Here is a 22,428-nt window from a genome sequence, read left to right on the forward strand (position 1 = left end):
ATTCTACGACTATTACAATAAATACAAGTGACGAATTTAGCATGTTTTTTAAATACATTCACATAAGACGGAATAAATTATCCTGTTTTGAATGACAAGTATTTGAAATATAGTGATAAATCACTTTACCATAATATAAACTTTTCTTTTCTAGATATTCACATGCAATTACATTGTATGCTAATGAAAAAGCACATGTTATATACATATGAAGTCAATGGAAAAATACATTGTATACAAATTTAGATTATCAAAATTCATATATATATAATGTATGATAATGTGTACACGTAGGTTAAGCCTGTTTAACGAACCATGGTTTAACGAATATTGAAAAAATAGATACAAGTGAAGAATAACACTAACTCATTTGTAATAAATGCATTCAATCATTTTGTCACAATTTATGTACATTAATAACAAATGATATCGCATTTTAAAGTTTAAATTTTATTCCATTCACTAACCCATTAACGGTTGTGTATTTTAACATTTTCATTTTAAACAAGCAACTCAGTTGCATGTGTAGTCTGTATTGTCATCTCTATACTATCTCTCAGGCACAAAGTTATCATACAAAGATATAAACAATATCTGAAATAACAAATAGCAAACATTTCAATATAAGTTGAAACAAAAATGACGTGGAAATGATTGTGGTCATTTATAACGAGGAAGTGGTATCGTTCCTTTTCTCTATGGACGATACTATGAAAATGTTCAACGTGGACTTGTATTTGGATATCCAACAAAGGGACCAATCGGATAGAGAGAACTTATCATGTAAGATTAGTAAGCCACAGGTCCCGGGGTTCGAATCCTAGCGGAGGCAATGGAATATGTGATGGCCTCCAACACATTGTCCCTCATGTACGGAGTCCGTAATAATACTTAGCGTCACATTTACAAGCATCGTTGTAACTAGTTGAAGCTTGAGGAGTATGTAACCCTGATAAAATAGTGGCCACAATATACCACTCGGTTATCGATCGATCGAGAGGGAGAGAAGCAATGAAATGAATAATGACCTTTTTTGACAGTTTAAATTCCTGTCATGCACCTGTACAAAGTTCATTGAAATAGTTAGCATTTTTCTTTGTTTCTTTGTGTGTAAAACTTCACTCATAAAAATGAAGACACCGTGACTTGCACCTTTAAGTGTAAAATGAAAATATTGATTCAATTTCAGGTCAATTTCTGTCTTTAGTTTCAGACTTAGTTTATGAAACAATATTTTATTGACCTATCATCGTCCGTCTAGTGTCACATTGATATCCGATTGACAATAATTGACCTACTCAGCTTGATAGTAGATTTTTACCTAATGCTATTGAATCATCGAACTACAAATTGACTATAACATTGAAGTTCCACCTACTATTTAGACTCGCATGTTGCTGATTTGAAACTGTTTTTCTCACTTCCGGGTTAGAGTTATCTCCCTTCTAAGAAATCGACAGTGAGCGGAAATGAACTTGATTATTGACAGGATTAAGACGATAAAAGAAATGTAATCCATTACTATGCTGTAATGTCGCCAGAAAGGAATGGCTTGCTGCTTTCAAATGTGTGAGTAAATACAACAATAACTTTTTCATACCTGTTTATTACCGTCGGTACTTCAAGATGACCTGTAGAGATGACCAGATGGTTGATAACAGTAGCTAGGCTAAATTGATTATGAGAGCGTCGATCGGTCCTGTCAGGTGCGTGGTAACATGTACATAGGCGACACAAGGTTCGCTGATAGTTTCCATAGATATGATTGAGTGTGTCATGAAATACGCGTACGACTGTAAGTATTTCATTGTCAATATAAATATTTATTACAGGAGTTAACCATGCACTGTTCACGTTAGGAACGTAAAAGAAATTCACGTGTAAGAATTGTATCGATAGGACTTCTCCGAGGTATAAAAACAATCCTCACAGCTCAGGCACATTGGTGTACGAATACGTTTTGGTAGTCATTGATGGATTTTTTTTCTAATAATTCAAAAATATATTGTGATTCACGGACTTCTGTGATGTAGCTATCGGTTATAAACAAATAAAAAAAATGATTGGATTCTCGATATATCATCTTGACATCAGTTTCAGAACATTATTTATTATGGAGCAGCAATCGGCATGTGAATGCTGTAAATGCCACACATCCAGAACAGAAAAAATACTGTGATCAAATCCATTCACCAGAAAATGTTATGGGTATATATATTATTGGCAAATTGGTGAACTTTTATTAATTCACATTTTGACATGTCAAACAACCTCCCAGTTCTTATAAATTTACTTATCAATTCATCCTCAGATGAAAGTGTTTTGTTGTTATCTGTCAAATACATCAAAAAAGGCCATTTAAGAAAGATAGAACCAAACAATAAAAATCATAATTTCACTCTATAGAAAAGTTACACATATAAAAAACAGATATCCACCATTTCCACACCATCATTATATATATATATATATATTTTTATTAAAATGTTATTCCCATTCAAATGATGATTTTATCTCATATATATATAAATGGCTAACTCAAGTATCTCTGTGATTTAGCAATGTCATCAGAAACAGAGGTACAGTCACTATTTCGATACACATGACGGTCATTTCAGGTGAGAAAATTTGAAGTTATATCAATGGATATCAGTCAGGTCTTCAAAGAAATCTTAAAATAGGAACACATTTCAATTGATTTACTTTGTTTGTTTCAATTGTATTGACCTAGCATAGCTATCGAGATTGTTAAGGAGTCGGAAACAAATGTGCCATGGATACTACACAATGTAACAAACAGAAAGTCCTATTTTACTTTTAGAATATACTCGCCTATATACACCAACTGCACTGTAGCTTCTGGTTCTAGAATTATCATCATAAATTTTGTGCAGCACAATAAATGACAAACACAAGTGGTATTTGGTTTCTCATTTTATAAGAACATATTTCAGATTCAGTAATTTTTGTGATTTTTCAGGTAGATCCAGATTTTTTCTTATGAATACAGTACTTTCTGATTAACTTTATCAAATGACATTCATCAGAAATTCAAAAAAAAGTATATAATGGTATATACAGTGTAAAAGCCTAATTCTTTATTTTGGTAAAATTATAAATTTATAAAATGACCACAACATCACACAGAATGTTGATGTCCACATAGTTAATCTCCAGTTATTACAGAGAGATATTATACTTATAACACCTGCCACTATGTGGATCAATAGAGATTGATATTGTATGTCTTGTATGGAGATAAAAGCATAGCACCATGTGGATTGAAACATTTATTGAGATGTAACTTCAGAAGATATAAACATATTTATCCTGCAACTGACACTGCCAATGTCTGAATACACCTGCCACATATATTTTTGCTGTGATGGAAAATAGCTGTATTTAAGCACATGCTTTAATTCAACAAAATTGCTTTCTGAAATTACTTAATAACAATAAAAATATTTGTTGAAATAAGCGATATTGTAATAAACAAGATTAATTATGAAAATTCATAAAATCATATTTGTTACAGTTTGAAACTATATTTTTATGCTGAGCATGTATGTCGTCAGGCAAAATTCAGCGTCAATGTCAGATTAACAAAGATTTAACATCAAAACTGTTTAAGTCTCAAATTAGGATCAAAAGACAAAAATGGCTCATCACCTTTGTCTTTCTTCACCCTCGCCAAAATACAGTTTATATTTTAAGGCATTGGCCATGTATTCTCTATATATGTAGCACCATGAGGATGGATTGAGATATAACAAGAGAAAAGAGAAACCTAGTACTTTGTGGATTGTTGAAGATGAGAAGATAAATGTCCTTAATATCGTGATAAAATAGGTTGACATTCTATTTACCACAGGATGGATTGAGAAATAACTGAAGTAGGCTTCCTTGAATTTTTAAAAGTGAAGTTTGAGCTGAGAGCTCTTTAGTTTGATGACTACTGTGTACACTGATGGTATAGCTGGAGCTAATAGTTGTAAATCAGTGGCACACAGGGGATTACTGTAGACCTGACTAGAAGCAAAATGGAAATGGTTGAATATGACGTAACATAAACAAATGAATGGTTGGAGATTTACATAGCAGCATTATGGAGTGCTGATGAATGGCTGACATTATTATAAGTCATTCCTTTTGGATAATGACCTGGCATGATGTACACAGTACAGCTAGTCAGTCAGCACAAGGAAACTAGGATCCTATTTAAGCTTATTATACTGACTGAGCATGATTCACTGTCACAAAAATCCATTTTGTTACACCAGCTTGTGTTAGACATGTTACCTGTATATTGATTCAGATTATTAACAAAGATCACCTGGACATGTAATAGATATATACAGAATTAATAAGTGTCACAGCTACTGGTCCTCTATATACCAAACTAATCACTTCTCAGAGATGTGACATAAAAAATCCCAAGTGTTAATCTAACTTTCCTAGCAACAATTTAACTGTTTTGAGTTTTCACCAATTAGAAGAAAATTAATTTAATCTCATTTCCATGGCTTTACATCCCAACCGGAAGGATTACACCTTAAATGGACCCCATTGGAAATAAGCCTATTTTATAGGCTTTATGGGTAATCCAAGGCCAAAGGCATTTTCATCTGGTTTTATCAAATTTCTCTCTTTTTTATTGATATTTCTAAATTTTCAACTATTTTACTTAGAAAATTTGCAAGTGTAATTTAATTTCTGCGATACTAGTTTAAACTGTGATATTTTAAGGTATGTGAAATTCTTCTGTGATATCTTATATTTTATAATTAATAATTTTAAGAAATCCACAATAATTTATTACTGATTTTAATTGTTATGGAATTGCTTATGTAATATTTGTAATGTGTAATTTTATTATGCCTTTGCCTGAATAAACAATAATAATAATAATGATTTGTAGTCATTGCATTTAAATTCATTTAGCTTATTTTACTGTCTGATGCAGAGGAAGTGAATGTCAAACAAGCTGATTTTCCATCAAATCTTTTCTACATTTGTTTTGTGTTCACTAATTTGGTATCTACTGTCAAATAAGTCCAACATGATAGTACGTGTACTTCCCAAATCTTTGTTTAACATTAGTTGATTTCATGTGATAAGAAGAAAGTTAAATTGTTTTCTGTTAATTATCATATGTTTTACTTATTTGGCTAAATATGTGTAATTAAATATGTATTTTTCACTCCTGTTTTATAGTATAGTATAGTGTCATTTATATCTAATAAACAGTCATTAAATATGTTATACAAGCATACAGTGTGGGTTAGTAATTACATGTTTTTAAACTGACAACTATTTAAAATTTAAAATGGAGCTCATGATTTGGATGATAATTATGTGATAAGTGGTCAGAGAGTGGACACTGGTCAATCTCAGACCTCACTCGAAGTTGTTTCCAGTAATTAGGTAGTAAAGATATAAAACCATAGTAACAAGTTTTGTCCATGTTAAGGCATGTATACATGTATGTACATCATTTATTTCCAATCTTATAAGCTGATTTTAAAGTCAGGTGCATACCAACCACAAAATTAATTTTGAAGTGTAAATACATGTTGTTATTTATGAACTTTTCTAAAGGCGTGCCAACCCAATTAGTATGTGGTATATCGTGTAACTATGTTTTCCTTAATTCTCACTCTCAGTAAAACTTATTACATGACAAGCATGCTCTATAAAGTTATACACATCAGTTGTTTTAAAGTTTATTAATTTCTAACTTTTTTTTTTTTACCAGTAACTGATTATATATAGAGATGTATTAATAACTATGCATTGTGTCGTTTCAGGCCTGGTTCCCAGAGACACAAGTATTTGTAATTGGAGTGACGTGTGATAGCACTACTAGGCCAGAGTCACATGACTACAGACATGCTTAACATAGTGTTTGTTATATAATACACCTGCTGAACATTATATATCACAAAGATTGAAAGTTTGATGTAACATACCAAAGTCAACATGTCGACAGTATTGTTTCTGATGTTGGTGAAGCTTGGTGTTTTCACACTGGCTTCAGCTCAGTCAGTATTACCTACCCAAGGAGATTCAGTGATGGACTTAAGGATGAAAAATGTTTCTGTTCACAAGGTAGGTTATATCAAATCGTGATGTTAGCTTGAAAACAGGATGAACTTCCTGCACTTATTTACTTGTTTTATTGTGTTTCAGGATAGGGTTTAGGTAGACAGCACAATCAAATGTAAACAAACACTGCTTATGTAGAAGTTCTAGTGCAGTCTGCAGCATCAAATATGAGATGTTTTGTAAACAAAATATGTTGTATTGATGCCTGCCTGTTTGACATATACATACTATATCATAAAAACCTGCAGAAAAATCAATTAATGAATAAAAAAAGACATAGACAGGTGTATATATATCAGATGTTTTAGATATACAATGTATTACATCTTTATCAAATAGAATAACACACATACCAGTTACAGTATGTACATACTAATCAACATTAAGATTGGCATACCATTTAATGGGAGGACAATAACACATTGTTTCATGATTCGCCAAAGGCTGCATATCACAGCTGTTACCAGAATATGAACAACAAGTTTAAAGAAATGTTTCCTGAGTTGAATATTCCTCCATTAGGTTTCAAGCATCCTTCTTTGGACATGAGATGACAGTGTATGATTGTTGTTGTTAAATGTGAAATGATCCTAACCTTATTATAATTGTTGTTGTTAAATGTGAAATGATCCTAACCTTATTATAATTGTTGTTGTTAAATGTGAAATGATCCTAACCTTATTATAATTGTTGTTGTTAAATGTGAAATGATCCTAACCTTATTATGATAATCACAAATGTTTTCATTGGTTATGATTTTTGTATGTCACTTTTTGAAATTGTGTGGTATTCTAAATTGACAAAACAGTGTGGCAGTGTTTTGCTGTATTTGGCCGGTTTGCAGATTTAACTGGTTAGTGACTTTCACTGTAATGTTAACCTTTGACCTATATACCATGTACATGTACTATGTTTATTTGGTATGTGTATTACATTTTTATCTGCCCATCACTGCTGTTTGTTCTTTGATTTCGGAAATAGTGTCATGATAATTTGCCATTATCATTATATTTGGCCAACTGTGTGATGACTGGGGTGAAAGGTGAATAGCTTTGTTCAGTTGAATGTCTTTGACCCATCTTCAAGATGACATGTGAAAAATGATGATAAAAAAGGTCGGGATCATGATAAATTGTCCCAAGTACTTTTATGTAAAGGATTATCTATTCTGTTTTAAACAAAATAGGAATGAAATTGACCCAATTTCATGGTAATGAAGTCTGTAAACATTTTTTTAAGATAGCAAGACAGATGATAAATATTATAATATGTGTGAATCTTATGGTCTTTCTGTAAGATGTTTTTTAGATTCTTTCAACAAAAATCATTGTTGACTAAATATGACTCTCATTATATTTCACAGAAATAATAAATTGAAAAGTGGAATAATAAATTAATGATACAAATCCATTTTGTTTTGGTATGGTCAATCAATACAGAGACTGTTTTACATAATGACATTTTTAGACATTAACAGGCAACAGATGTATATTGGTCCATCATACAATTAGTTACCAATGGCTTGCAATCTTGCTCATCTCCATGACAACCAAATACCATAAGTGGAGTGCTTCCAGAAACCATTTTCAGGTTATGAGTGGTCAACATCATACTTAACAATTGTTTACTATCAGCGACCTTGAAATAGTTTTCCTTAACTAATTCCTGGAATGTGTCCTAGTTATAAACATGTGAATTTCCATAATTGTGTTGACAATGTTGTTAAATAAAAGTGACCTTCTGCATAATCATCTTTTAGAATTAAAACTGTCCTGGTTGGAAGGTCAGTCTGCCATTTGTATATTGTATTGTTTTAATTATGAAAACTGAATTAACTTGACAGTATATGTAAGACTGTTACAGTCTGATAACTACCTGTTATAACATACACTAAAGTATGTGACAATCAATATTCAGCTACATTGATAAATATCAACAGCTGATTGAATGTCGCACAAGCTGACATCCCCAATAGCGAATATTCCTTCACTAATATATGTATAAAACATTTACAGGTACACATATATGAAAATCTGAAGCAAAGAATTAAGTATGTTTTATAAATACATTTTTCAAATATGGTGAAACATTTTTGTCTCAGCAACCAAATTTTGCTCTTATTTTTATACATAATTTTATAGATGCTGATTGTGGAATGTGAAATTCTTTTTGTGGAATGTCAGATCTTTGATTGTGGAAAGTCAGATCTTTGATTGTGGAATGTGAAATTCTTTTTGTGGAATGTGAGATGCTGGTTTTGGAATGTCAAATATTTTATTGTGGAATGTAAGATCTTTGATTGTGGGATGTTAAATATTTGATTGTGGAATGTTGTATACTGATTTTGGAATGTTATATATTTCATTGTGGAATGTGAGATGCTGGTTGTGGAATGTGAGATGCTGGTTGTGGGATGTTAAATCTTTTATTGTGGAATGTGAGATCCTAATTGTGGAATGTGAGATCCTAATTGTGGAATGTGTGATCCTAATTGTGGAATGTGAGATCCTAATTGTGGAATGTGAGATCCTAATTGTGGAATGTGAGATCCTAATTGTGAATGTGAGATCCTAATTGTGGAATTTTAGATATTTGATTGTGGAATTTGATATGGAATTCTGGTGGTGTTATGTTATTGTATTTGATGTGTGTTAGATAGGTTACAAGCTTAATCATACACATATTTTATTCAGGAGTAACACACATACAAAGTAAAATAAAATTGAATTCTGTGAGAACTCAGTGTTTGATAACAACAATATCAGTTCCAAACTTAGTCTATCTGCTAATGCTGGTACAAATTTGAGAAAAAGACACATTCCTTCTCAGTCTGGTAATTCACTGTAGTAAAATACATACAAAAGTTTCACACAAGCTTCGACAATAAATTTTGTTCCTGTGTTGATACAAAGTCTTATTTGCATAGCAGTGCTGTCCTGATTTATACAATCTTAGTATGGTAATATATTATACAAACTACAGGTGTTAGAAGATATAAGAATATCACAGGTTATTGCTTGACAAGCACTATAGCCTTTAAACAAATCTTACTAGTTATTTTCACAATATAATGAATGTATTTCTGTAAATTGGAACAGATTCAGTATATATATATACAATTATACCATTAACATTTACCTCTGATACATTAGTCTTATTTCTTTGTTTAATAAACTATTCACTTGAGAATGATTTAGGGAAAAAAACGATAAATGTAGGACATTTTTTTTTGGCGGTATCAGTACATATATATACATTTCGTCAATTAGAGTTTCTCTACATTATGTTATAAGATAGGTACATCCACAACATATGTGTATGATAAAAAGTATTATACAGTAGGGATTTACTGCCAAATCTAATGTGTATCAATGTGCAGCCTTTGATAGCGATAATTAGGGCTTGCGTTCTTTAAACCTTGTTATGTATGTGGTTGTGTATCCTCAGTTTTTGTGAAACTCATGTTATTGCTGAGTTACTGCTGTGAAAATAAAACAAAGAAAATTTATGTAAAGTCCCAACACATTTACAACAGCATGAAATTGTAATCTTTCTATATAAAGTTGTTGAAAAATGAATTAAAATTTTTATCACTACAAATTCCTTCTTGTGATAAGGAACATTTTGAGTACCAGTACATGGTCAGTGTTTGACCACAGGGTCCATAAGCTACCAAACATTGTATCATTGTATATTTATGTTTTTTTTTAATTTTCAGGATGACCAGTACATATGTACAAGTTACAGAATGCCCGTCAATGAATCCTTTATTGGTAAGATTCCTTCCCCAAACAATTCAGACAACATATCTATACCCCTGTGTTGCTTCTTATGGAACTCCCTGTGTAATTTCACAATAGTTTAACAGACATAATGTGCCTTCATATTTACTTAATCACCAGCATCATCTAACATATCTATACCCCTGTGTTGCTTTTTATAGAACTCCCTGTGTAATTTCACAATACTTTAACAGATATAATGTGCCTTCATATTTACTTAATCACCAGCATCATTCAAATCATCTGGTGACATACTATACAGACTTATTGAAAAGGTTACCATGGGTCATTGTTTATGATGTCATTGCTAGGGTTCTAACCCAGGACCTCTGACTTATTAGTTATAAGACTAGCTCAACGGATCGCGGTAAGGAGAAGATCTCTCTTGACTCTAGATGAATGGTTTGGAACTAGTATTTACCAGGATTACAATACTCCCAATGACTTGCCTTTAAAATAAGTCACAGTGATGTTTAGGAATAGAATGCTATTATCTATCAATTATCCCTAAATCCTTTCATGGGTATAATTATAATTAAGACAGGTAGTTTTCTATTTCAAATTTTCCTTCATAATGGTATATCTAGGAATAATACCCCTCATATGTAGAAGTTACATTATTGTATCGTACACAGACTTAATGTTGAGGTATGAAGGAGAATGCCATACTGTTTGTATTACATGTACACTGTTACCCTGGTAATGTAAACACAGCTCTAAATAGCCTACAGCGTTCAGCCAGACACAGATACCACCTGAAGCATTGGTTACAATTATACAGGTACTTCCTGTTGACTTTACTGTCAACCTCACTCCAAGTTTTGGCATAACCTGTCATCAGAAATTATATGTGTATGATAGCTATGAGCCTAGCTAGTGTCACTACGTTATTATGGCAGTGTTTTTCTTGTCCTGAATGACAATCTGTGTTTGACAACTAATGTCTGAATTTTTATGATAAATTATAGTGTTAATTACTGTTTTATTGTTGTTGTTTACAGTAACTCATTTACATAAAACCACAATAAACCCGTAGATGTTTTCTATATTCAAGCTTTTTTTAAAGTCCTACTTCACCTGTAGGAATGATTGAATGTTGTTTGATTTTTGTCCGAAGCCTTGTTTCAAAATGGGATCTCACTCCATCGTGTGCCATCTGCGGTGCGTAATCTAGTGACATTTTAAACTTCTCAAGTTCCACCAGTTTGATTGAGCTCCAACTTGCATGAAATGATCCTAAGATGGTCCTGACCAAGCTTTGTTATTTTACGGGTATGTCTGAAATCCAAGATGGCTGCCATTGTTGATGTCATTGAGCTAAAAAATTTGAAAGGTTGCCAACAAAGTGTTGTTATTTTTCGACTTTGTCAAAACTTTGACACAGCAGCCAGGGAGGTCACTTCATAATATGATTGTGCAATCATGGTTTTCCTATACAACACCTGTTTCAAACTTCTTCTCAAGTTTCACCTGTTTGATTTAGCTCTAACTTTACTGTTAGAAAATAGGTAACACTTGTTACAGTTACCTACTCCTTACCAAAACTACCATCTGCATCATGGAAAATAGCTACTTAGTAAGATTTCATTTAAAGTAGAAAAAATAACCCTTCTCCCTGCTGAAAGTTTTTGTAGTCAGATGACTGTTAAGGCCTGTGGGTCTCTTGTTTTCTATAGAAATGCTTTGATATGGAACCTTTTGTTGTAAATCGTGCTTGATTAAATGGAAATCAGCTGTATAGATAGTGGGTCTCTGCCCCACTGTGGACGAGAGGGATAGGATCTAAAGGGGTAATAGAGATTTTTTTTAAAATCCCTTTTTCTATATGAATATTATCCCAATTTGAATTGAAGCATACTTAAATGAAGGGGATTCAATTTGTATAAATGATTGGTCTTGACCCCTTGGATGTTCAGATTTCTATAAAAATTTCATCATCATTTTAAATATAATCCTGTTCTGTATATTTATCTTCCCTACAGTCCAATTTAAGCCTCTTGCAAATGCCAACACAGCTCACCACATTCTGTTGTTTGGATGTTCGGAGCCCTACAACACTGAAGAGGAAGGTGCATGGTGGGTAATCACTCTACTGAACCTAGGTCATGTAAATGTTTATATACTAACTGTTAGTACACAAGGCAAACACTCTAAACCTAGGTCATGTAAATGTTTGTATACTAACTGTTAATACACAAGACAAACACTCTAAACCTAGGTCATGTAAATGTTTGTATACTAACTGTTAATACACAAGACAAACACTCTAAACCTGGTTCATGTTAATGTTTGTATACTAACTGTTAGTGCACAAGGCAGACACTCTAAACCTGGGTCATGTTAATGTTTGAATACTAACTGTTAGTGCACAAGGCAGACACTCTAAACCTGTGTCATATTAATGTTTGTATAATAACTGTTAGTGCACAAGGAAGACACTCTATACCGGGGTCATGTTAATGTTTGTATACTAACTGTTAGTGCACAAAGTCAACACTTTAAACCTACGTCATGTAAATGTTTGTATAATAACTGTTAGTACACAAGGTCAGCACTTGAAACCTAGGTCGTGTAAATGTTTGTATACTAACTGTTAGTACACAAGGTCAACACTTGAAACCTAGGTCATATAAATGTTTGTATACTATATAGCTACTTGTTTGTACATAACCTTGACACTATTTTGTTTATTTATACTGATTGTTAGTACAATTAGGCAAACATTCCAGTCTCTTAAAACATTTTATTTTAGAACTGTATCATCTTTCATTATTTGATTAAAAGATAAATCAGCTTGATTATAAATTTAAATTGTCACATTTTTAAAGTCTGAAGTGTTCTTTCATTTTTTCTGATATCAGAAATACTGTGATATTCAACAGAGCTTCATCAAACTTTAACTCATTGTCACTCTTCATTATGTACACTCAGAGACATATATATGTGTTATGTATGTCTCTGGTACAGTGTAGAGGTCTATTTAGAAGTACCTCATACTGTGAAGCAAAGTAAACAAAATATCTCTTAGTCAGACATGTCTTTGGTCAGTCTAACCCTATAGGGCGTCTAGATTAATGGGTATCAATGATTATATATCAATAACAATGCGTTACTATTGTACACCACTATTAGGGTCACAATTATCAAAGGAGTTAGTCCCTAATTTATCAGGTAATTGTATTACCTAATACCATTAATTTGTCCACAGGAACTGTCGTATGATCTGTCGTGGTGAAGAACAGATTCTGTTTGCTTGGGCCAGGAATGCCCCGGAGCTGGTTCTCCCCAAAGGTCTGTGCTGCATTAGAAAAACTATCAATCAAATGTCATCAGAAAATAGGATTGTTAATATAAATATTTGTATAGCATCATGTGCTTATTAATCTCTTTCACTTATTACATAAGTGTCATCAGAGACAGAATTTAAGGCAAATTTAGAATATTTAGCATGTCACAAAGCTGTTATGCTTAAAAGTGTTTCATCTTACACATGACATGTATATAGTTGTGTCAGACAAAAGAAGAGAATAGTAATTTAAATAAACGTCAGAATTAAAGGAACGTGGTTTGAAAATGATTAACCATGAATGTTATTTAATTTTAACTTCTTAAATTTTGAAATGTTAAATTGGGTAGGATTGTATTTTAACTTCACTTGTTATAACTGAATTACACTTTAACTAGATGTTGTACTATAATTTAAATTATTGATGAACAGTTAAAGTTCAATTTTGTACAGAAAAAAACATTAATTATTAAACTGCATCATTTTCATTGACAATTTGGCTTTAATTCATTTTAGTTTTAAGAAATAAATCAGTCTTTACTATAAAGTCATTTAAAATAGGAATGTCAGTTTTAATTCAGTTAAAAGATTTCTGAATATATAAGTTTTTGTCTTAGCATATTTTGTGATCTCATTTCTTAACAAGCGAAGTAAGTTTAACTATTAGTGTACATCGTGTAAATAACAGCACATAATTATGTAACTGTTTCCTTTCACTCTACAGATGTCGGTTTCAAAGTGGGAGGAGCTTCTAAGGTCAAGTACATTGTTGTACAGATACACTATGCCAAAGCCCTGCCTTGTAAGTTACGTTTTCTTTTAAACTAAGTCAGTTTTTAGCATGAGGTCTGACAATGGCCATCATTGTCCCTCAGTAAAGGTTGATATTCTACACATCAGACAAGTCATCTTGCCATTCATTGTAGGGCAAAGGGCTCAATTTTTTTTTTTTAAAGGATTCATAAAAAACAATAGGCTCAGATTCCTGTGGTCAGATGACACACTGATAGAACCTTTCACCTGGTAGAAAACCTGGGTTTGATTCTACAATGAGATATGAAAAGATATATGATCACCTGCTCAATCATGGAGATTTTCCCTTTGTACTGTGGTGTCCACCTGGAAAAAGACTCCTGTCAACATTACATCTGAGCCAAGTGATTTACATGTCAAGTTGAGTTAACTTGTCTCACAATTGTTGTCATATGTATAACTTTAAGGTCACAAGTTTTCATATATGGTCAATGAATAAGTTTAAGGTCATATGTTTCAAACATAGTCAGTAAATAAATTTAAAGGTCACAAGTTTCAAATATGGTCATTAACCTCTAATCAACCCCTACAGGAATGAAGGGTTCAGACCTTGACCTTGATATTGGGTTACTGGTTAAATAGAGTGTTACTATATCTAGTGATGTAGATTTGTCATACTCTTACAATTTTTAGGATTGGTTGTGGGAATTCAGTATTACCCATGTCTGTTTGTTGTGTCTTGTTAGGAATGTATGTCAAAGCTTCAGAACCAATATTGTAACATCAAATTCTACACCTGACCTTGTTATGAATGACGTAAGATTGTGATTTAGACATTTGGTAGTTTATCTAGTAAAATTGTACTCTAAAGAGCATGAACCATATACATTTATCTATCTGTGGGATGATGCATTTTTTTTCTTTTTGTTGTAAGGTTTTGATCAAAATCTTTTTGATGTGTTTATTTCAGCTTTTCGACCAACAGACCAGTCAGGAATTCGACTTTACATGACACAAAAACGGTCTGTATTAATTTGGATTTTTCTATAATCTTTGTCTAATCTGTTTATTGGTCAAATCTTTCTGTTGTAATATGTTAATCAGGGAAACATTTCTCCATCTGGACCTTTTGTAAATTAAGCAAAAATAAAATGGTAGCTAGAGTTTTAAGGTAAAGTTAAAGTTAGCTGTTAATCTATTGATCTGTAAACAGCAGAAGCTGAACTGGAGATAGATTTTATATTATTAGGAATAAATTATTAAAGTATTTTGTATCTACTTTAATACCTTGAATATCTTCTGTATAGAATGTTGCATGTAAACTTGTTAGATGTAAACTTGCCTTGTTACAGATTACATGCCAGTACTTTGATTCTGTACTAAACACTCTCTTTATTTTGTTGTATTCAGACAAAGATATGAGGCTGGGATATTTCTGCTGTTGGCTTACTCTCTCACCATTCCCCCTAATACACCAAGTATGTATCAGACATCTTTCCCCCTAATACACCAAGTATGTATCAGACATCTTTCCCCCTAATACACCAAGTATGTATCAGACATCTTTCCCCCTAATACACACATCTTTCCCCCTAATACACCAAGTATGTATCAGACATCTTTCCCCCTAATACACACAGTATGTATCAGACATCTTTCCCCCTAATACACACAGTATGTATCAGACACTTACTATCAGATCTAAATACCCTGTATGACATCGTCAGTGATTTTTGCTATTTTGGCTGAAAGACTTCACAGTGAACATAAGTTAGGCAATCAAGAGTAACTTGCCCTTAGTTGGGTGTGTTGTACAGAGAAATGATGATGACTTTTGACAGTTTATAAATGTTACGGTTTTATTTATACCAATAACTACCCTGTACCAATACATTGGTTCTAATGTTCTCTGTCAGCTGTGACACAATACGTGGTAGTGTCCCGTAACATGATAAACAATTTAATCTTCATCTCAGTAAAATTGTATCAATACTGTTATATATGACCGTCAGTTGTCAATTCTTGTCATTTATTTCTTAAAACTTTGCTCTAAATTTCAGAAACCAGTGCAGACATTTCCTGCAGTTTCACAGCCTCTGGGAATATATATCCATTTGGATTCCGAGCTCATTCTCATAGTCTGGGTAAATAACACACTGCATGTTTAGAGTGGTGTAGGTGTAGGTGAAAATATAACTTTTTTTTTTTAAATGTTTTGGATTTCACTGTTATACATCAAATTATATTTGATTAGATTACTTTTGGATTTAAAAAAACCCACATACATATATATATCTTGTGTTTGTGTGTTAAATGCATGGATTAGGCATTGAGGTTTTTGTATCCTTTTGGTAATAAGTTTCTGAAATTCTAGTGTAAAAATTTTTGTCAGACTTGACACTGTTGAGCCTGGCAATGTAAAATGTTTTGTCAGACTTGACACTGTTGAACCTGGCAATGTAAAATGTTTTGTCAGACTTGACACTGTTGAGTCTGGCAATGTAAAATGTTTTGTCAGACTTGACACTGTTGAGCCTGGCAATGTAAAATGTTTTGTCAGACTTGACACTGTTGAGCCTGGCAATGTAAAATGTTTTGTCAGACTTGACACTGTTGAGCCTGGCAATGTAAAATGTTTTGTCAGACTTGACACTGTTGAGCCTGGCAATGTAAAATTTTTTGTCAGACTTGACACTGTTGAGCCTGGCAATGTAAAATGTTTTGTCAGACTTGACACAATGTAAAATGTTGAGCCTGGCAATGTAAAATTTTTTGTCAGACTTGACACTGTTGAACCTGGCCATGTAAAATTTTTTGTCAGACTTGACACTGGTGAGTCTGGCAATGTAAAATGTTTTGTCAGACTTGACACTGTTGAGCACTGTTGGCAATGTAAAATGTTTTGTCAGACTTGACACTGTTGAGCCTGGCAATGTAAAATGTGACAAGCCTGGCAATGTTTTGTCAGACTTGACACTGTTGAGCCTGGCAATGTAAAATGTTTTGTCAGACTTGACACTGTTGAGCCTGGCAATGTAAAATGTTTTGTCAGACTTGACACTGTTGAGCCTGGCAATGTAAAAGTGGTTTGTCAGACTTGACACTGTTGAGCCTGTTTTGCAATGACACTGTTGAGCCTGGCAATGTAAAATGTTTTGTCAGACTTGACACTGTTGAGCCTGGCAATGTAAAATTTTTTGTCAGACTTGACACTGTTGAGCCTGGCAATGTAAAATGTTTTGTCAGACTTGACACTGTTGAGTCTTGCAATGTAAAATTTTTTGTCAGACTTGACACTGTTGAGCCTGGCAATGTAAAATGTTTTGTCAGACTTGACACTGTTGAGCAACTTGACACTGTTGAGCCTGGCAATGAAGAAATTTTTTGTCAGACTTGACACTGTTGAGCCTGGCAATGTAAAATGTTTTGTCAGACTTGACACTGTTGAACCTGGCAATGTAAAATGTTTTGTCAGACTTGACACTGTTGAGCCTGGCAATGAAGAAATTTTTTGTCAGACTTGACACTGTTGAGCCTGGCAATGTAAAATGTTTTGTCAGACTTGACACTGTTGAGCCTGGCAATGTAAAATTTTTTGTCAGACTTGACACTGTTGAGCCTGGCAATGTAAAATGTTTTGTCAGACTTGACACTGTTGAGCCTGGCAATGTAAAATGTTTTGTCAGACTTGACACTGTTGAGCCTGGCAATGTAAAATTTTTTGTCAGACTTGACACTGTTGAGCCTGGCAATGAAGAAATTTTTTGTCAGACTTGACACTGTTGAGCCTGGCAATGAAGAAATTTTTTGTCAGACTTGACACTGTTGAGCCTGGCAATGTAAAATTTTTTGTCAGACTTGACACTGTTGAGCCTGGCAATGTAAAATGTTTTGTCAGACTTGACACTGTTGAGCCTGGCAATGTAAAATTTTTTGTCAGACTTGACACTGTTGAGCCTGGCAATGAAGAAATTTTTTGTCAGACTTGACACTGTTGAGTCTGACAATCATTATTCTGCTTAGGATCTTGAGTTTTATTTAATGTTTTTCAACGACTCATAAATGAAAAATAAATTGATTTTAATTAACATTTTAGTTGGATTTCAACATTTCATAAATTTTATTAATAATTCAAAATATCATCACAGTCAGTATGATAAAATTAATCATAACCTGTCCCTTTTATTTAGGACGTGTCATCACTGGTTACCATGTTAACCAGTCCAATGATTATCATATGATTGGTAAGGGAAATCCACAATGGCCACAGGTACGTGTATGTTATGCTACATGATATGATGTTTGTCTGTAAGCTGAGTCTTTTTAAGCCAATCGCAAGACATTTCTGTAACTAATATAGAATAAGAGGGAAGTTCCTGCTGACTTCAGTTCAAACACTTAACACCAGTATTGCAAAGTCTGACCCACGAGGGTAGTGAAGAGATTTTGAGTAGATGACGTGGGCTTTCTGACTGGTTTTCACATGGAAATCTATTCATTATCTACACCAGATTTAAAAGATTTTGTTTTGCAATTTGGACAGTTTTCATTCAACAGTATGTGAATCTAGGAACCCAGTTGACAGATTTCATTAAGCAGTTAGAAATGAAATTCAAAGTAATAATATGACTGACAGACTTTAGTAAGTAAAATATATCAATATCTTACATAGGAAAATCTGTTCCCTCATAAACTTTATGTGTATATTATAAACATTTTACATATTATCTGGAAAGTACCATGTTATTTTACCAAACAATAAGAGTCATTGCTCAGTTAATCAGATTATGGCTTTTACATCCAAACTACTAACTTATATATTTCATCAATTTCAGTTCAGCAGTAGTAATGTTAATGTCCATTTTTACATTCCAGTCGTTTTATCCGGTGACAGAAAAAATCACAGTAAAGCCAGGCGATAAGCTGGTAAGATCATCACACTTAGTCTAAACAGTGTTTTTGTATTTTAAAAATGCTATACAATAATTATTCTTTGTTACATTGTATATGAAGAATTAGGATACAGGTTGAAAGTCAATATTAAATCCTCTCCCAGGAGAGATGTTGGATATTACTAGAGAATAACAGGGCGCCCAGCTGGTCCTATCTGTTATGTGAAGAACATTTTGCAGTGCAAGGTATCCAGAAAACGTAAAAGAGTTACGTCCCTTTGATATTCTGATATCCACAGTCTACCTGAGGGGGCCATGTTTAGAAGGAATCACCAATTAGATATTTAATTTGACTTTGTGTTTAAATGTTCTACAACTGTTACAGGTGGGAAGATGTACATACAACTCAACAGGGAGACAAAGAAATACCTTAATAGGGTAAATGTCCCATACCTAGGGTGAAACAGATAAGTATCACCCTTGTCTTTGATTACTATTGTGTTACAATCAGAGTATGTTAATTATATAATGTTAAATACATTTTAACTCTTTCTTAGTATTGTTTTGGTTAATATTATTCATACTAAAATTGACTAAAGAATATACTAACATGTTTTGTCACTCCTTGAGAATATAGTTTGAAATTCAGTAATGATAAAGCTGTTCTAGTTATACAGAATTTTATTCCATTTGTTAATTCTGTTTCATTCATCAAAACAATTCTATTCTCAAGTATCCATGACAATGCAACTGTAACAAACCAATGATTGCAGCAGTAACTGTTTATGATTTTCCTGAACAGACCAACAGCCGCTGATGAGATGTGTAACTTCTACATCATGTATTACAAGGAGGTCGGCACACAGATTCCTTTCCCACAGTGTGTTGGCAACAATGTGCCAAGTCTCATCGCAAATCTCCCACCAGGTTCAGATGAACCACTTCCTTACAATGCCACACTAGAAGCAGCGGCACATGGTCATGGCAGCCACATGCAAGGCCACGAGGATCCTAACACTTCGACTGATACTGTCGACAAACCAACAGATAGCAGTAAGCCAGGTAATTTGAAGAACATTCTATACAATGAATACTTGCCGTCACAGTTTAAACAAAACGTGTACCCCAGGGAATATGTTCCAGATTATCAGCTGGATGACTATTATTCTGATGTAGAAACACAACGAGGCAGAAAACGGCCACATCCGAGTTTTGATTACTATGGTGACGCAATAAATAGACTACCATATATGGGCACCTCAGACGATATGGCCTCTACTGATTTACAAATGAAAAATCGTAATAGGAATAAAGTGTTTGATAGTTTGAGCAGACATTATGGTGAAACAAATCGAGACACAATGGCTGACAATAGATTCCTTAGAATTCAACCAGAAACAAAGAGTCTTAATCTTCATGATTCTCCTGAAAATTTTGGAAAGTCTGAGTTTGCAGAAGCTCAAGGCATACGAACAATGCCTGCCCCGGTGAAGAAGGTCAAGGTTGGGGGTAGTAAGTACACAGGCATGTCTGTTACCCATAATCCTTTTGTTGTAAAGTGGTCACAGTGACTTTCCACTTTTTGTCATGAAACACTTGTGTAGCATATATAGAAATATCAATGTGGAACGTCATTACATGTCATTACATCTATTTGCTTCAGCGCTTGTTATTATAGTCTAATGAATGACTTCACACTTAAACAGGCCGACAGCTTCACGGCAGATAAAGACAGCTTCTTGTTTATTTATGCTATATTTTTGTTGTATAGTTTTGCCCGACTTGAGTGTTGTGAGTGTACAGTATATCTCTATCTTCGGTTCCCTTTGTTGTTTGAATTGTTTTCGTCCCTGTCATATTTAGTTATTTATTGCTTACAGAATGTCAAACTTTGTTGTCTCAATATCTACCAGATTCCAGGATTCCAAATTTAATCATTTTATCTATAGTGGCATTTAATTACCTGTGAATATTTAAATAATTTTGTATCCTAGATGCATTCGTTGTGGACCCTTAACAATTGTAATTCTCGCTAACTACGCTTGTCGATGAATTTCAAGCAAAACAAATACATAAATGAATTGAAATGTGTTCATACTTTAAGATTTATTAAAATATTACTGATGAAACCCTAGTACTTTTCTGAAATATATCCCTTAATATGACCACAAAATTACTCACCTAAAATGACCGCCATGACATAACTCAGTCACAGAGATGCATGAGTTGGCTTACAGTGACCCAGAAGTACACATAAATTACTAGAAATCATAATTTGATGAAAAGAAAACAAAACGTCATCGTGTAGTAGTGGTGGTGAATATCTGTGTTGATGTGTTCACCTTTCCTAAAGGGTTAGATCAATGATTTTTTGTTTGGTCTTCTCTCAAATGAGCCTTATTTCTTGATAAATTTCTTTTTTTATAACACAAACTGTTGAAATAAAGTTAATTTTTCTTTTTTGTCTACAACTCACTTGTTAATTCTAATCAGAAATGAGTCTTCAAAAGTGATCATTTTTAAAATCATCATTTTCCCAATACATACAAGACGTACATGTCAGGACTTCCTTAGCCAAAGAGTTGCAAGAAAGCCTAGCCATTCATTCATGGTCGATTTTCATTGACTTGACAGAAGACAACAATGATTGATGGGTTATTTCATCATATCTGAGAGGACGTTTGACAAACACTCAAACCTACCATTAAAATAATTATATACTCATAATATTTTACAGGGTATGATTAGCATGGCAATTTTTTATTCATTCTGGATGCATGACTTGTTAAAGCAGTCAAAATTATCAGGGTGAGAGTTCATGTCAATATTTCATGTGATACAGCTAGACAAAATGATGCTGTGAAATACATAACAGTCTGCAACTGATGTTGAGATGATAGAAACAGGCGTCCTGATGTGAGATAGATATTCTAACCCCCTTAACCCTGGATGTATCTCTGTCTGTATGTATTTGTGTTGTATTTGTTCACTGTATGAGGTTCTTTTTGTCACCAATAACTTTGTGTATAACATTGACAATAATAAACTTCAATGACTGATATCCTTTGTCGCTGTGAGATGTCAGTGATGATACAGAGTAAAATGTTTGTGTATAACATTGACAAATGATATCCTTTGTCGCTGTGAGACGTCAGTGATGATACAGAGTAAAGTGTTTGTGTATAACAGTGTTTATGTATAACGTCAGTGATGATACAGAGTAAAGTGTTTGTGTATAACATTGACAAATGATATCCTTTGTCGCTGTGAGACGTCAGTGATGATACAGAGTAAAGTGTTTGTGTATAACATTGACAAATGATATCCTTTGTCGCTGTGAGATGTCAGTGATGATACAGAGTGAAGTGTTTGTGTATAACATTGACAAATGATATCCTTTGTCGCTGTGAGATGTCAGTGATGATACAGGGTAAAGTGGTGTCTGGTAGAGTATGTGTGAGTTAGTTTTATAAATATGACCATAAGGAAAGGAAATTCCTGCATTTGATATTAATATAAACTGTTGTAAATATTGAATTATGTTATGATTTCATATTTTTTGTATTATAAAAATGTGCTATATAATGAACCAGTATTAGAAATGATAGTG

General features: G+C 33.2%; 1 protein-coding gene across 1 annotated transcript in view; it reads left to right on the top strand.

The window, feature by feature from the left end:
- Positions 1–5,985: 5,985 nt before the first annotated feature.
- LOC132551064 (peptidyl-glycine alpha-amidating monooxygenase-like) overlaps positions 5,986–22,428 on the top strand; it is a 31,059-nt gene continuing 14,616 nt past the window's right edge. Inside the window, exons 1-12 of the mRNA XM_060215169.1 lie at positions 5,986–6,108; positions 9,824–9,878; positions 11,870–11,963; positions 13,096–13,178; positions 13,898–13,975; positions 14,897–14,948; positions 15,337–15,404; positions 15,987–16,070; positions 18,117–18,196; positions 18,802–18,852; positions 19,204–19,256; positions 19,621–19,880. Of these exons, the coding sequence (XP_060071152.1) occupies positions 6,001–6,108; positions 9,824–9,878; positions 11,870–11,963; positions 13,096–13,178; positions 13,898–13,975; positions 14,897–14,948; positions 15,337–15,404; positions 15,987–16,070; positions 18,117–18,196; positions 18,802–18,852; positions 19,204–19,256; positions 19,621–19,880 (1,066 nt within the window). The 5' untranslated portion in view covers positions 5,986–6,000. The remainder of the gene's footprint in view (positions 6,109–9,823; positions 9,879–11,869; positions 11,964–13,095; positions 13,179–13,897; positions 13,976–14,896; positions 14,949–15,336; positions 15,405–15,986; positions 16,071–18,116; positions 18,197–18,801; positions 18,853–19,203; positions 19,257–19,620; positions 19,881–22,428) is intronic.

The sequence above is a fragment of the Ylistrum balloti genome, unplaced genomic scaffold, assembly GCF_031769215.1.
Source record: "Ylistrum balloti isolate Yb309-2 unplaced genomic scaffold, AGI_CSIRO_Ybal_v1 Utg370170, whole genome shotgun sequence".
Lineage (NCBI taxonomy): Eukaryota > Metazoa > Mollusca > Bivalvia > Pectinida > Pectinidae > Ylistrum > Ylistrum balloti.